The 18254-nt window shown below is 37.9% G+C and overlaps 2 protein-coding genes across 2 annotated transcripts in view; one reads left to right on the top strand and one right to left on the bottom strand.

The window, feature by feature from the left end:
* Positions 1-14022: 14022 nt before the first annotated feature.
* Pbp45 (proximal sequence element A Pbp45) overlaps positions 14023-18254 on the top strand; it is a 95072-nt gene continuing 90840 nt past the window's right edge. The window contains exon 1 of the mRNA XM_071682372.1: positions 14023-14222. The gene's annotated coding sequence lies outside the window, so the exon portion shown is untranslated. The remainder of the gene's footprint in view (positions 14223-18254) is intronic.
* Positions 17203-18254, bottom strand: part of LOC139759998 (uncharacterized) — a 28845-nt gene continuing 27793 nt past the window's right edge. Inside the window, exon 9 of the mRNA XM_071682743.1 lies at positions 17203-17799. Coding sequence (XP_071538844.1) covers positions 17780-17799 — 20 coding nt within the window. The 3' untranslated portion in view covers positions 17203-17779. The remainder of the gene's footprint in view (positions 17800-18254) is intronic.

The following is an 18254-nucleotide window of genomic DNA, read 5'->3' as shown; positions in this document are numbered from 1 at the left end:
AAACCCTTCCTGTAAGTGTAACCTGCCCATGAACATACCTCTCCAGTGAGTATAACCTGCCCATGAACAAACCTCTCCAGTGAGTATAACCTGCCCATGAACATACTTCTCCAGTGAGTATAATGAATCAATATAAACGCAAGATGAAGCCTGCTTGATAGGTACCGAGCCATTTATGCCGGGTGAATTAGCGTGGTGGGTCAGAAATAACGTCGAAAGTTATAGATCCTTCTTGATGGCCCACAGCTGCGAGGGAGAGGGAGGGATAATTGTCTAATTACACAAGTGGTGTTGTAGTGCTTTCATGAGTGTTGTAGTGCTTTCATGGGTGTCGTAGTGCTTTCATGGGTGTTGTAGCACAACATGGGTGTTGTAGCGCTTTTCCTAGGTGTTGTAGTGCTTTCCTGGGTGTTGTAGTTAATTCCTTTGTGTTGTAGCTTTTTTCTGGATGTTGTAGTGCTTTCTTTGGTGTTGTAATGCTCCCCTAGGTGTTGTAGTGTTTTCCTTTGTCGTAGAGATATGCTGGGTGTTGTAGTGGCTTGCTGGTTGTTGTTTAGGCTTTGTTGGTATTGCAGTGGCTTCTTGGGTGTTGTATTGACTTTCCTGGTGTTGTAGTGGTTTTGTGTGTATACACACAGGCGCCAGGCCACTGACGGTGGTGCTGTACCGTCACAAATTGTCTCCATTCGCCAAAATTAAATGACTGCTGTGTGGGTTAAGGGCGTTTTAAAAACTTTCCCCTTTTATAATGATGTTTGCGTTATTTTTAACTTTTAAGTCACTTGGTATTTTTTTGTGTCAGCAACTGCAGGGATACACGCAATACTGTTTACGGTCAATATGTGCAGAATCAAGAATTATTAGATTTCAACGCCTTTATAAACCATTTATTCCCACGTGAGGAACCTCAATACTTTAGTGAAGATAATTACCGCCCGGGGTGGCTGTGTCTACACACTTTCGTCGTTTAGCGAACATTGTAGATACGAAACTATAAATTTTGTCAACCAAATACGAACTTTTATACCAGTCACGCAACATATGTGCCTGAGGGTCAAGATATGAATATTGCTATCTTATATATATATATATATATATATATATATATATATATATATATATATATATATATATATATATATATATATATATATATATGATATGTGTGTGTGTGTGTGTGTTGTAACATTCTTCTGACCCACGGATCGCCGATCTATATATCTTTTATTTCTTTATTTTTTAGTAATCTATACTGAAGAGCGATACTGACATAGTTTGACAGCTGCTTGCCATACAGTTAGTTCACTTTAACTGACCATTTGTCATGTAGAGGGAAATTATATATATATATATATATATATATATATATATATATATATATATATATATATATATATATATATATATATATATATATATATATATGTGTGTGTGTAAAACAAGCAATATTAGTCTACCTGAAGGAATTAAACTTCGTTGCATCAGTCGACATCTTCGGCTTTCCGTCGCTTCGAAGTGTGAACTTCCATTACCAGCTGATGTTTATATTCACGTGTTTACTCAGGGGAAAGGCACAGAGGGACGTGTCACCAAATACCCCATGTGTGATGGCATGCGCGCGTGACCACTGGTGTTTGGTAATGAAATATTCAAGCCACCAATTCCCGGCCTTTGTCTTTACTCTTGGTGGTGCCTGTTACAGCCTAGCCCTGCCGGAACCACCAGTTGCTCGGCTGGATCCTTGTATAGATAAGCTCAGGCAGTCCTACACAGTTATCGGTAGTTATGTAATTATATGTTAGATATCACTAGACTATTTTTTTAACATTTTACAAAAAAAAAAAAAAAATCTGGGTATTTCATCATGTTTTCACATAGGCTGCAGAACTGATACTGACTTCTATGGATTTGTAAATAAGTTATTTGCACTACCCACCAAAATGTTTAGGGGAAGGGTGTTTGCGTGATGAAACATAGACGTACATTATCATACAGCTATACGTTTTATGACGTACATTATCATACAGCTATACGTTTTATGACGTACATTATCATACAGCTATGCGTTTTATGACGTACATTATCATACAGCTATGCGTTTTATGACGTACATTATCATACAGCTATACGTTTTATGATCTAACTGATGCCTTATAAAATGTTCTGTGATTGATTGAATGCATCGTGACTCATCCTTAAGCGTGCATTCGAATTTATCAGTGGACGGTAAATTTAGTATTTTGATCAGTAGTTATATTTGCTTCTGCTTGTGATCAGAATGTAATGGTAGGAGAGGTTGGTGGACAATAATTGTGAACAACACGCAGGAGGAGGGGGAGAATGTTAGACGGGGGAAGCTCCATGGTCTAACGTCTGGCCGTCTCGGTGTGAGGATTAGTTGTGTTCTCACTACGGTGGGTGTAGGTAGGGTGTGCTTGTCCCTCTCTGGCTCCGTGTCTTCCAGCCACACTCCACCACCACAGAATATGATATTTGAACAGCTTTATTCAGTGATGACAAACGTCCTGTCGGAAAACATTTGTAAAGTGGAACCTACAGATCTGTGAATCAGTACAGAGATATTTCAGGTTATGTAAGTGAATGTCATGAAAGGTGTGGTTGAACAAGTAGTTCAAAGACAAAAGCACAAAAAAACTGCTTGTATGTTATTTGCCATTAATGAATTGTCTAAAAAATCTCAGAAAAAAAATATTTTTTTTCTTAATTTGAACAAAGTATATAAGTGCGCTGGCTGGTTAACAAGAAATTCAGAATTCACAAAATTCGATAAGGTCGGGTGGTATGGGTTGCTGAAGGTATTCATAGCTTGATTGATAAATGATACCTTAGCAACTATCTATACAACACAGTTCTCTTTATGTATCAACACGAAACATAGTGGAGTAGTTTTTTTTTTATACATTTCCTTACCCTTCTCCCACAACACTCAGGAAACCGACCACATCCATCGGGCGGGACCACACGTCGAGAAGTGGGGTAATGTTGTGTGCATGTCTTTGTGTGTTGATAACAGAACATTTGAGGAGTAAATTGATTAGTGTATTCATAATGGAGGTTGCATCTTGAGCATGAGGGTTCGTGTGATGTAATGAATCGGTCTATATATGTGTTGGGGCCTTGATTGCAGATGAGTGGAGTGGTGTTTGAGGCTTGCTTGAGAACACAGTTGTTTAAGAGCTTCTTGGATCTTTATAGTTTCACGTCTTGGGAGAGGGGGATATTTATGTAGAGGCCACTGGAGTATGAAGTAGGGTAAGCTTTTTTTGTTTATAGCTCAGGGGTTGGTTACATTGTGGTTGTCTAATGTTGTTATTGTACAGAATTGATGAAGAAATTACGCCAGGTTTCTGGTGTCTCGCGATTGTATTGCCTAAACTCGTCTACATTGCATGTGTACCATCATAGCCAGGTGAAGTACCCTGTGTTGTCTATGGCTTTCCTCTGATTCAGAAGTGTGAAAACATCAGTACAGCGTAAAAGCTATCTATGGTGGATTTGAGAAGCGAGACTCCTCAAGAAGCAACAACATGGCCAGGTTATTGCTGATCCTCGTCTTCACCAGCAGCTTGGGGTCGCCTCAAGGTGAGCTCTCGTATCCTGCGTTTTCGTCATGTTCTGATTGATAGAAGAAAACATTATATAATGCTAGAGGACTACCAACCTCGCAGCCTACGTAGATAGATAGATAGATGGATCAAACAGGTAAGAAAAATTATTGAATTGTACTCTAGAGATTTGCTGAAGACATTTGACGTTCCTGTTTCCGTCCAGTTATCTTGTAACCTAATATTTGGAAATATATACGCCGTGACCTAATGTTTGGAAATATAGGCGCCGTGACCTAATGTTTGGAAATATAGACGCCGTAACCTAATGTTTGGAAATATAGACGCCGTGACCTAATGTTTGGAAATATAGACGCCGTGACGTAATCTTTGGAAATATAGACACCATGGCCTAATGTTTGGAAATATAGATGCGGTGACCTAATGTTTGGAAATATAAACGCCGTGACCTAATGTTTGGAAATAAACGCCTAGTATCATCTTGGGTGAGTATTGTTTCGATATTTTTGACAAGTAGAGTAGGCGGCTTAATCCACTTTTCAACGACTTAAAAGAAATATTTTCGTATGAGTGATACCTACTTCCTCCTGAAGTTCCTGGTTAGTTGTTTGGCCTTTATTCCTATCAACTGCTAAGGTCATTAAGGCCGTCAACGTTAAACTACATCCACCTACCGAGAAATCTTTGGCACTCGTCAGGTGTTAAGGGTAATTGTAATGCCACGTAAACAGATAAACTGTCACCTTTGTTTGTGTGTTTGTGTGTGTATTGTGAAAATGTTATTGATTGCCTCTTCATATATGTATATATGTATATATATATATATATATATATATATATATATATATATATATATATATATATATATATATATATATATATATATATATATATGTGTGTGAGTGTGTGTGTGTGTATGTGTGTGTGTGTGTGTGTGTGTGTGTGTGAAGAGTAGAATTATACCGCGCACTCTTGGTATATGGCCTTAATAGTTAGTTTGAGAGGGGTGTCTATGGTATTTTGTTTTATAATGGAAGTTTGTCGCAATAGATCCCAACACTGTGATTTGAGCGGCAGAAATAGTTTGCTTACCAGTTATTGTATAATCACTAACAATAATGTCATTAATGGATTATTATTATTATTATTATTATTATTATTATTATTATTATTATTATTATTATTATTATTATTATTACTATTATTATTACTACTACTACTACTACTACAACTACTACTACTACTACTACTACTACTACTACTACTACTACTACTACTACTATTATTATTATTATTATTAGTAGTAGTAGTAGTAGTAGTATTAGTATTATTATTATTATTATATTATTATTATTATTATTAGTAGTAGTAGTAGTATTAGTATTATTATTATTATTTATTATTATTATTATTTATTATTATTATTATTTATTATTATTATTATTTATTATTATTATTATTATTATTTATTATTATTATTATTATTATTAGTAGTAGTAGTAGTAGTAGTAGTATTAGTATTATTATTATTATTTATTATTATTATTAGTAGTAGTAGTAGTAGTAGTAGTAGTAGTAGTAGTAGTAGTATTAGTATTATTATTATTATATTATTATTATTATTAGTAGTAGTAGTAGTAGTAGTAGTAGTAGTAGTAGTAGTAGTAGTAGTAGTAGTATTAGTATTATTATTATTATATTATTATTATTATTATTAGTAGTAGTAGTAGTAGTATTAGTATTATTATTGTTATGGACTGCGTCGCTGACGGATATCGACCAGTGTGACTAACGAGGCATTGTGTTCTGCTAAGATTATTTATCATTTTCGTACCTACTCGCCTTCCCAGCCTGGCACATGTGCCAGGCAGTAGCGTCAGGGACAAGTGAACAATGCCTTCATTTGCGCACGTCCAATCTTTATGTATCAGGAATAATGTACCGAAACCAGATTCCACTATCCATATCCATACCCCGCAATCCACTCTGACTTCCCACGCTATGAACTTGACAGGAATATTTCATAATGAATATTATAGATATGATATTATCCCACATTTTTTTTTTTTTTTTATTTTTTTTTTTTTTCCAGCCTCGCAGTTGTTATATTCATATGAACCGTACAGTTGTTATAGAAGTAAAATACTAAATTGTAGTTTGTAATTTCATGGTAGTTGGTCCATACTTAGATTGTTTTGCTGAAGCAAAACAGGCGTATTGTTAGATAATGTGGTAAATATGTACTTGTAATGTATAGACGTTTATTTATCCTTTTTTCACATATTCTCGGAGAGAAGTTTCATTTCAGAATAGCACGTGCTAACTTGGTTTTAACCTGGATGTTGCTATATCGTGGAGCGTACGCAGAATTGAAATTTCAAGAGTCCCTATAAAATGAATCCTAGTAGTTGTGTTTAACCAATCCTTCCCGTGTTCCGGTAGTTAACAGGGTGTCGTCAGTTAATCACACCCTTAAGCATGACGGTACGACCCTTGAGAACGAAAGTACGACCCTTGAGCCTAATGGTGTGACCTTCAACCTAACCTTTAAGGATTAAATCACTAGCCAGGCTATATCATAAACCAGGGTCGTACCCTTATGCTCAAGGATCGTACCGTCGTGCTTACTAGCCGTACTTCCTGCGCATTGTTTTTTTTTTTTTTTCCAGCCTCGCAGTTGTTATATTCATATGAACCGTACAGTTGTTATAGAAGTAAAATACTAAATTGTAGTTTGTAATTTCATGGTAGTTGGTCCATACTTAGATTGTTTTGCTGAAGCAAAACAGGCGTATTGTTAGATAATGTGGTAAATATGTACTTGTAATGTATAGACGTTTATTTATCCTTTTTTCACATATTCTCGGAGAGAAGTTTCATTTCAGAATAGCACGTGCTAACTTGGTTTTAACCTGGATGTTGCTATATCGTGGAGCGTACGCAGAATTGAAATTTCAAGAGTCCCTATAAAATGAATCCTAGTAGTTGTGTTTAACCAATCCTTCCCGTGTTCCGGTAGTTAACAGGGTGTCGTCAGTTAATCACACCCTTAAGCATGACGGTACGACCCTTGAGAACGAAAGTACGACCCTTGAGCACAACGGTGCGACCCTTGAGCACGACGGCACGACCCTTGAACACGACGGTGCGACCCTTGAACACGACGGTGCGACCCTTGAACACGACGGTGCGACCCTTGAGCACGACGGCACGACCCTTGAACACGACGGTGCGACCCTTGAACACGATGGTGCGACTCTTGAACACGACGGTGCGACCCTTGAACACGACGGTGCGACCCTTGAGCACGACGGCACCACCCTTTTACCATAACAATACGACCAAAGCGTACGATCTAGTGAAGCTTGAGCGGGATGACGCGTCTCTTATAAAAACGGTAGTACGACCCTTGAGCCTAATGGTGTGACCTTCAACCTAACCTTTAAGGATTAAATCACTAGCCAGGCTATATCATAAACCAGGGTCGTACCCTTATGCTCAAGGATCGTACCGTCGTGCTTACTAGCCGTACTTCCTGCGCATTGTTTTTTTTAACGACCTTGTGCTAATAAAGTAAACCAGATGCATGTATGAGACGTGTCCTGTACTGGTTCTTTGCTAGTAATTGCCTCATACTGTATAGACCCCGATATCTAACTTGTATTTATCATTATTACCACAGAGACGAATGTTGAAAAAGTAATTAAGTGGTTACATTACAGATAGATTACTTTGTACTGGAACTCTGTTATTATGCTTATCTTTGTATCTCTTTCTCTCTGTCTATTATCATTAATTACGTTGCCATCTTCTGGAGGTGGATTAAGTGCATTTTTTATGGCAACTGAGACGGTACCTGGCAAGTGAATGCCCTACTCAAGGTCATATATATATATATATATATATATATATATATATATATATATATATATATAGAGAGAGAGAGAGAGAGAGAGAGAGAGAGAGAGAGACACAGAGAGAATATATTTCTGCCGCGACTATTCTGTATTTTAATGCAATTTTCCTTAATTTCTTTAATGATATGTAAGACCTTGAGATGGAGATATAATCAGACAGAACATTTCAGAAATAACCACAAGTTCGAGATCCTCCCTGTGGCAGTAACTACTTTACCAACACCTCCCTGATGTAGAAATGTCAAATGCACTTCATTATTGCAATATGGTTCATCATATCAGCTCATAACGAGAACTGCTTTTGTTTGGCACAACGGGGAGGACCTCAGCAGGGAAGATGGGCATCTTGGCTCTAAGACCAGACCGTGAGGTTGGGGAACCAAGCTCTGGTTCACGCAGTCGGACCACAGCCGCCCAGCTATTCATCCTTCCTTCGGGAATGGTCGATAAACGGGTACCTGGTTTAGGATATATATATATATATATATATATATATATATATATATATATATATATATATATATATATATATATATATATATATAGAGAGAGAGAGAGAGAGAGAGAGAGAGAGAGAGAGAGAGAGCTTACACAGACACACACACAAGCACCCAAATCATAGAACCTGTAATAATAAGCAGCACCACATGCAATATTTAACTAAAATTCAGCAACAGGGACTACATCCTTAACCTTATAATTACCAGGACAATTTAGGCAATTGCTGTTCATTGTTCATTGTCATTAACTCTGGGATAACTTTAATAAATGCCATGGTCGGTGCCATGCAGTAGATGTTATTCAGATAAGATGTAGTAAATATATTCGACGTTTCTAAGTTATCAGTTATCGTGTACATGTGTCATATTACCTGAGTTATGTATTGTATTGTTCTCAGTTCGGTGTGTGTAATTGTCTGTATTTACAGAACGGGGAGAGAGTTCTTCTACAATTATGAGGGCCTCCCAACCCTTGTGTTGTCTGTGTGTATTAATGAATGCGTTCGAGTCCCATGCCTCATGTATATATTCCTTTACGTGAAGATACGTGTTTTTGTAGGAGAAATGTTTTCCAAGGACAGTTATTTAGTTTTTGTATGAGAAAAGTTTTTCCTTGAACAGTTATTTAGTCTTTGCATTATCTATCGTTATAAGATTTCCTGTTCAAGTGATAGACTACTAGTATGGACCTCCCTTATTCTTAGTATGACAGGAAAGAAGAGGTATCGCAATGCTACGCTCCCACCGAACCAAGCAAGGTCAAAGGCCAAGCCATTATACCCAAATGTCGTATCGTAGTGTTGAAGGGTCGTACCGTCGTGCTCAAGGGCTGTACCACATTTTTCAAGGGCCTCACCGCCGTGGTCCAGGATCGTACCGTCGTGCTCGAGGGTCGTACATTCGTGTCGTCGTGCTTGAGGGTCGTGTCGTCGTGCTCGAGGGTCGTACATTCATGTCGTCGTGCTTGAGGATCGTACCGTCGTGCTTGAGGGTCGTACCATCGTGCTCAAGGGTCGTACATTCGTGTCGTCGTGCTTGAGGGTCGTACCATCGTGATCAAGGGTCGTACATTCGTGTCGTCGTGCTTGAGGGTCGTGCCGTCGTGCTCACGCCGTCTGGGAACCACCGGCGCGGTGTTGGGGGGCGGCGGCTCGGGAGGGTAATGTAAGCTGGACAAGAAGGCAGGCGGCTATTTCGAGGGTCCAGTCGTAAGCAATGTAATTAGTTCGAGGCCAAACAAACCACGGCAGGGGAGGGAAGGGAGACGATACAGAGCTGCGGGTGGGGAGATATGTGGAGGGTAGTTGATAATGGGTGGGGAGCGTTGTATAGAGTCGTATGGGTGAGAGAGTTTGATGTTTTCTTTTTAATTCTGAAATATTTATTTGTCTGAATATGCGAGGACACAGACAAAGCATTTTATTAATAGCATGAATGAAGAGTACACGGCTAGGGGTATGTGGAGGCATTTATAGAGCATACAGTGGGTACAATGCATCTACATATGAGGGTGACAAGTGGGCTTGAGTGGGATCAGAACCCACTTGACTTAAGCTAATATGTTTCTTTAGTTAAGTATGTTGTAGGATTTGATAGCTAGGAACAGCTGATTCGTCTCTTAACCTAACCATGTATACGTCAACTGCCAGGGTGACGAAGGACATGAGCTTCATTAAATAACTACCAGTCAAAAGATTGAAAATCAAGTGTCCAAGATAATTCCAAGACCATAGTACATTCTCAGCAGATGTATGTGTTGCAAAATACATTAGTGTGTGTGTGTAAATTCTCTTTAAGGCTGTGTGTGTGTTCGAGCTGCCATTACTGGCCCAGTGAGGTCCTTATGTAACTACGGTACAGTAGGCTTTAAGATAGGTGTAAGTGTTGTATTAAATGTGCTGAATTGCTTCATTCTAATTCAATTTATGACAAATATATTTTTTTCGCTAAATATTCACTTAGTCGTTAAAGAATTAAGTTATCTAAAAATGATGTAAATCTTTTAATATGTTACATATAAGTGATCACTTATATCTTATAACTATTACTGTTCATAATTGTTTAAAATTGTATAAATTATTTTATACTTATTTTTTAGAAATGTTTTGACTATTATGATGCCAGTCTTCAATACGTCATAAGAATAAATCATTTAAGTGTACCCTTCATTTCGGATTTTCTTTATTTTTTTTTGTTTTTACAACTGAATTTTCTCTTCTTTCACCAGTATTGAGCCAGTTTTCGTGGGAGCGCACCGACATGGAGAATCAGCGGCAGCTCCTGGCGTTCCAGGCAAGGAACGTGAGTGAACGCGAATCGACATCGCTGAGCCCTTCGCCTTCTCTCTCAGCTGTGACTGACGCTACCACGATCATTCCCGGGGTCAGGCCAGGGGGCAATCTCATCTGCTATTCCTGCAAGTTAGATTTTCGTAAGAAACCTTACGAGTGGAACCATCCTTGTTTGGGTCGTCATAGTAACTTCAGAGTCAGCGAACTGAATTTGGTCCATTGTGGCCCTAACGATACGTCTTGTAGGGTGAGGAGCTGTGTGGGTGAGATGCTCTTTGCAGATAAGAATTATTCATACTGATAACAATTGGTGGAACGCGAAGCAAACAAGCTACGAATCGCCGTAAACTGACGTGTTCGCCTTTGTCACCTGTACAGGTGGAGAGGACAGAGGTGAACGGCGTACTGATCATGCTCAAGCGGGAGTGTACGGACCTGTGCTACGACAGCTGCCGACCCAAGGGCTTCGGCATCAAGTACGAGCTGTGTGAGAGGTGTTGTAGCACGGACCGCTGCAACGACTTCTACCCTACCAGCCGCGTTACCACGACCCTCCCCTCCGCCTGGCTCACGGTCGTGGTGCTAGGCTGGTGGTGGGTGGTGGTTCAAGATGGTCCACCGACTCTATCACCATCTTCATACTTGTTGTAGAAGGTGCCAAGCGTTTCTGTGGTGACTGCAGTGTGCTTAGGATCTTACATTGTCCGGGCTCCTGATATTATATCCCAGAGGTGTTCTGTGGCCGGGCATTCTTTTAAATTCTGACAGTAAAAAGCACCCATGTTTAGCTAGTGATTCGTACCTCGTGGATGGGGAAGGGAGGTGATCCCTCATCCTGAACTCCCTTCCTCCTCTTTTCACACTAGGATATTCAGTGTGTCCAGTAGTGTGTAGCAACTCCATTAGTCCATACCTAACCCTACCTTAGGCCATGCCATATTGGATAAAGATTTTCATAGGTTGTGTCGTAGATGTTTTACATCATAACTCGTTTATACGTGGCAGGTATGTAGCTCTCAATATTGACGTTCGAATGATCAACTTTCCTGGCCGGGCCTACCGATGCGTATTCTTTCTTTATAAGATGGTATCTCATTTTAAGTATATTTTGATAGAACGAACAAATATCATCTGTGAAACGCATAACAATTAGCATAAATTTCAGGTAAAAGACTTCTTAGTATAGCACATTCGTCGTATATCTTTAGTTTATATGAGTGCATTATTATCATTATTATTACCATTGTTATTGCAAGACATTGTAATTAATATGATGTTATGAAACAAAACCTGTAACATATGTATAGTTCCACGAAGCTCCAGATTTTCTTGGAATAGTAATACCTGTCGTCCGTTTTTGACGCTGCCTCGCTAAGAAGGGAAGCGGCGCACACATGTAGGAAAGGAGTATTCAAGCAGTTGCTTTTAGTAGTTATTATCACAAAACCAGTTCCAATTATTTCGGATTCATATTGTTTTCTGTAACATAGATTATGATAGACTCGTTTAACCATGACAGATTATTATAAAGAATCGTTTAACCATGACTTAGATTATTATAAGGAATCGTTTAACCATGACTTAGATTATTATAAAGAATCGTTTAACCATGACTTAGATTATTATAAGGAATCGTTTAACCATGACTTAGATTATTATAGACTCGTTTAATCATGACAAAGATTATTATAAAGACTCGTTTAACCATGACAGATTATTATATAGACTCGTTTAATCATGACTTAGATTATTATATAGACTCGTTTAATCATGATTCTTTTCAAATGACGTTGATTTCTTGATGATGTGATCCTTGCCCTCCATGGGTGTTTCCTGATGGTCGCCCACCGTTTCGTATGGCTCATTCTGTGCTATTATTATTTTTTCCACATTACGGAACGAATAATTGAATGTTCCTGCACATTGAATCCCATTCAATCAAAACTTATGATAAGACTATATGTAACCAGTTGTTGGAAGAATCGACACCAAATGTATTTCATTCTCATTTCTAAATTCTCTGTAGACATTTCCATTGCATGATTTTCAAGGTAATTAAATCATCAGTTTATTATTCGTCTTTTGTACAGTATTTCTTCTTCCGTAAGCTTAAGAGAAAGGGAGCGGGGGGTTGGTTCCGGGTTTCCTAGACCCCAGAAGGACTGCCGACCTTCATTTTTCATTTGCATCCCCGACCGTGACTCAAGGTTATTCAACACGCTGGTAATTAATCCATCGCTTGGCAATTCAAATGCCGTCTTACCACACCGGCTGAATACGGTTCTGTTAAATGAGGGATTGTTGAAAAAAAAAAAAAGTGGATTGACCTGTTCATTTTTTAAAACTTCTCAGACTGGAAGGTTCAATGTATGTTCACCTAAGACTTGATGGTAATGACAAATGATGTAAACACAGGTATTAAGGTCATGGCTTATAACTTATCATACACGCCTATCTGGGTAGTCGGATAGAAAGCACTTTATTGAAAACAGTCAAATAAAAAGGTACTGAAATCTTAAATGTACCAGCTTGCCTGTACATCATATTAGTATTAACGACGAGGTTAGTCAAATGATGATTTTAAAGAAGGGAAGTTTCTTGTTCCTGTTGCATTCCCCGTCACATTCATATTCTTTAAACTGCTGCAAAAACTTAACATAAAAAGAGAAAAACATTCTGGGGGAAAACGACATCCATCTCCAAAGCAAAACGTAGTTAAAGCACACTGATGAGGTTGTTAGGCACATCCACTACATACATAATCTGTGATCTGTAATTCATGTATTTTATGGAAATGTTTATCATGAGTTCCAATATTTGCCACAGAGTAATGTAAACATGTGTTTTGTAACTTCTAAACTTGTTTTATTAAATGAAAGTTGTTGAATAGGTGTCATTAAGCTAACAGGTGATAATATCCGAAGGCTAGTAAAACTGATGTGTTGCAAAACAGTAAATATAGAACAATAATCAAGTTTTGTCTCAGTTATACCTAAGTTTTCTTTGATAAATTGCTTTTAAAACTGATTTCCATGTAAAGTAAGAGTACAATTTTTCAAGATTTTTTGTCTGAAACTGTTGATTTCTATACATATTTCTTTAATGATGTCCGTTTTAATAATTCATGGTTGGTACTTCTGATGTCCTTATTTATATGTGGTTTGTACTTCTGATGCCCCTGTTTATAGTTAGTGCTTTTGATACCCTTACTATGTGTTGTTAGCAATATCGAGAGTGAAGTCAGCTTTGGCGAGGTTGTAGCACTACGAGCACAGTCATCAAAGTCTCACTTCAAAGGATCTACATTTCCCTCTGTTGGAAGTAGCGTAACCATAAACTGCTGGATCCTTTAGAAAATGGTCTTGGGATAATTAGATGTAAATTCCTAATGCCTTTATTTCTACGTAGTTGGTGGTTTTGCCATAAATCCAATATCTCGTAGGCTTCATTTCGTCTTTAAGCTCAGTGTTTAGGCTGTGAGTGTTTCGTGAGACAAACACTAAAGCAGAAACTCTGAAAATACCGAACCGATGGTCCATCAACGAAGCTTTGCTCATATCCCAAGATTCAGTATCTGAACAGTGTTTGTAACGGAAAGAAAAATATATAAATATCATCAGAAGGTCTAGCCATACTAAATTGTTTCACAGCTGTCGAATGTGATAGCAAGTTTGCTTTGAGAAATTCCTTTTCTTTGTGACACCCGAATGATATTCGATTTTTAATTTTCACGCGAACGCGCCCTCTTGTTTTGCGGCCGCCGGCCAGAGTAACTCATTCGATGGTTGGGATCTAAAGTGATTGCGTCGTTCCGTACCCATCCTTCATGTATCACAAGTATCATTTACATGTGTGATTTATCGGTGCACAAAGCATTACGGTGAATGTGATCAGCACTTGGCGCACCTATAGATATCATACACTAAGGTAAGCAACAAAGATTTTCTTTCATTTATGGTTTTACATTTTATCAGTCGTCAACAGTTGTGGTCGTAAACAGTTCTGTGTCAAACATCAAACTTTGGTAGAAAATTCGCGGACTACTTTACTTCTCTTGCTCTACGTTATATTTTTTTCTGAGGTATAACTTCACAAGGCAGTTTATTTGAGCAAGAAATTAGAAATTTGAGGTGAAAATGATTTCTATGAAAATTGAACCATTAGATGGTTACACTTTGTAGACATAGTGGGTGAAAGTCTAGGTGAAGCACCTCCTACGATAATGAATATTAAAGACATCTCGGCCCTTTGTAAGGTTAGGAGGGGCTGTTTTGCGGGTCTGATAATTGTTGGAGGAGCGGTTCAGATATTTATAAAGACTGGGAATGAAATTCTGCCTAAGGTTATGTATTACATACAGGGCCAGATTCTTGATATCTATAGATTTTGAACTCTGTTTACCTTTTGAATTAAAGCAGTCTTTCTTCATCACTCTACCACTCACGAATTCTTTAATGTCGAAAGGAGTTACATGAGTGAGAATTGAGAAAACCACCCTCGTATATCACTATTTACCCTGGCGTGAACAATACCATGAGAGTTGGACAGAGATCATAAACTCGCGTCCGCTTTCATAAACATCAATCACCCTGTTTTGTAAACAAGAAATTATGATAAAATGTCGATGGCGGGGTGAGCTATGAAATTCGGAAAATTTATGGTATAACAACCTCACCGAGCTAATGTTAAGAGCTGAAATATAACCTAATTTCCTTGTAATGTGTCTTTTGGGTACGTTGACACACAATGTCAAGTAAGTGCTCTAAAACGCTCTTGTTCACTGGGTCGCGTTTGTGTGTAACGCACTCAGCACACAAACCTCCCAACCATTGGTGCTAAATGATACTACAGCAGTCACACATATCTCCAGTGTCTGTTTGTCTAGCGAGCCATGAGAGATACCTAGAGCCTAGGAGTTTGGTTAATCCCCTAACTCCAGTCTTACAGGTGAGGTACACGCCTCGTAACCAGTTATGTAGTTTCCAACCACAAGGTAAGTCAGCTATCACCACAATGTATTTTGTTATTCATTTGGTTAACTACAGTATTACAGTACACGACATTTGTGAAGGATTTGTCAACATAATTTTAGGCTAGCTAAGACATAGGCTCGCTATGACAGTTATGTATGTTTGTCTCTTATTTTACTCAAATGTTACGTCATGCTTTAATGGACATACATGATGCCTTTGTGAAGATATAGGATCATTTACTATTGTTATGAGATGAAAAGATGCTGTAAGAAGAGTTATTGGATACGAAAAGGTAAGAAGTACATGTTTCATTTACAAGTGATGTGCTTTCATAAGATAAATATGTATGTTATTTATCATTGGTATTGATCATATTTGTTGTCTTATGTTCATTAACTAAATAACTGCATTGAATACCTTGATTTTATGTACCTGCATTTTCCCATGTTTTGTAAAGCCAACGTATTTTTCTTAATGTGTGTATTTAAATTGCATGAAACTGTTCCTCACATAATCAGACAAGCAAGAGTAGCGAGTAACAAGTGTTATTCGACTTTAAATCTTTTCTAGGTTGTGTGGAATCGCGTTATTTTGGTTTATCATTTTGATGTATCTCATGTTGATTATTATAATGATGCCATTAAGTTATAATGCGTTTTCTCTTTTCGTATCCAACAGCGATATGTAGGCCACTGAAAATGGAAAATGTTGAGTTGACAAATCATGGAAAAGTGGTTGAAAATTAACATGCAATGAAAAACGTCATAATTGTCCCATAGGACCGACATAAGCCATGTTATCAGTATTTTTAGCAAAACTAGAGTATTATTGATACGATAATTTGCCCGCGTCCACCCTACAATTTCAGTTACCTTTAAGTCAGTCCTTAAACCCTCGTATATGTATTGCTTTTGCCCAGTATGAAATAACGAGCATGAGACTCCAAAATGATTGTTTTTCCATACTTCCCGTATAATGATGATTATGGTGTAGTCTTTATTCTAAGTCTACAATTTCTTTTTAATTTTCTATAGTTTGTCATCATCTTATCACCCTTAGTCGTATATTAAGACTAGGCTGGGCTTATACAAATATGGTAACTCTTAAGTAAAAGTGTTTGTGAGACTTACGATTTTCAGTAGTATTTCGTGTGTGGGTGGGTGTGTAAAGATGAGCCAGAACTAGGCTTAGCACAGGCTGTTTTTCAATGGCAGGTTGCTTTAGGTTATACCACAATTCTAATAGCAGTATTCCATGGCATTCGATAAATTCCGTTCTCTCTATTTTCATCATGTCAGAGAACGGCAAAAAGTTATGGTGGACTATCCTATTAAAGATGTGCTCTGCTCGTAAAAGAACAACTTTTTGGGTATACGTTGATTTAAAACAGGCATCTTATCTATCTATACTTAATATATTTTGCAGAACGTATGAAGGTACAGGAAAGAATATCCACGTAAGCATGAGAAATTCTAATACTTTCAACAATTCATAACAAAAAGCTATGAATAGTATTTATTAATGTTGATGTATATTATTATTATTATTATCATTATTATCATTATTATTCAGCCCTAAGACCTCTGAGACTCCTGTAGCTTCAAGGTTGCACACCACACAGGAGCAGGTTAATGTTGGACTTAACGTAACAAGAGTACAGTTTTGTCAAAGAACTCTGTTCATAGGAGTCCATCTTCTTCCTGTTACTGAGTGTAGCGCAGCTTCGAAACTGTAGAAGCCCCTGGCAACGCGATTGTTGGTAAAACCGTAACCCTTTCAGAGAGGGGTCCTGGGTTGATACCAAAACCCTTTCTGAAAGGGGTCATGGAGTGCTATTATGTATAGCTTATATATACCATTCGTATTTGATTATTAGGTGTCATTTTTCCATATAGGTAAATGGAATATTTAATGAAGGATAAAGAAAATGTAGATTGCTTCAAAGTGTAAAATATATTACAATTCAAAGAAAATGGTCAGCTGTATGTATCAAATTATGCTGCAGCAATACATAGTAAGCTGGTAATACACTTGTGGGAAACTGCTTAGTAAATAATGCCCATATTACCTGATTTACAAAATCAGCGAAAATGAAAATATTTCAGTACAGGATAAGGCTTGTGAGTCCCAAATAGGGAGATGATTTGCACATTCAGTTTACTTGATAAGATTAGCAAGTTGATAATAAATGATGGAATGATGGCATTCCATACTACTTTACATAAGGATATCAAGCTCATATTATTATTATAACTGAACTTTACATATCATACCTAGGAAGTTAATCGTGGCTTTCGATAATGAATGAGTGTCTGGTTATGAATAATTGTGTGTGTGTGTGTGTGTGTGTGTGTGTGTGTGTGTGTGTAATTACGTATTTGTACTGTACGGGGAAGGAGTTTTGCTCTTGTCGGGTCTCATCTCTTGAGCTTCTGTAGCTGTTGCGCCATAAATCTACACTGCTAGGCGTTGTTATGTAACGTCACGGCTTTCGCTGTCGTCTCATTGTTGTTATGTTGGTCGACAACAACCTGGGGGAGACAAGAAAATGTTAGTAATTAAAGACCTAGAGATACGTGGCTGGTGGTGGTCATGTATGTGTTTTGTACCGTGGTAGCGTATAGAATGGATGCCCTGTGCATCATAGGCAATGATAGGTCTCTGATACTCCTAAATACATTGATCATATTAACCTGACGGGATACTACAGTGGTTACCTGGATGTTCTCAAGGATCACTGTAATATCATAACTTAGAACGGTACCTATTAACATGAAATGAGTTGATACCAACAACAAGTATGTAGATAGTAATTGTCATGCATTTTGATCGCAATTGTTCTCATGTTTCAAAGACAAAAGCTTTATGAAAGTATATAAAAAAGAAGAGGTTAGTCAAAGAAATAAAGATGTAAAACAGACCGTTAGTAATCGTGGGTACAGATTGAGGAAGATGTAAGATGCAGACAGAGAGCCAATCAGAAAAC

Source organism: Panulirus ornatus, chromosome 34, assembly GCF_036320965.1.
Source record: "Panulirus ornatus isolate Po-2019 chromosome 34, ASM3632096v1, whole genome shotgun sequence".
Taxonomy (NCBI): Eukaryota; Metazoa; Arthropoda; class Malacostraca; order Decapoda; family Palinuridae; genus Panulirus; species Panulirus ornatus.
Note: the sequence above shows the minus strand (reverse complement) of the source record. Positions and strands in the feature narration are given on the sequence as shown.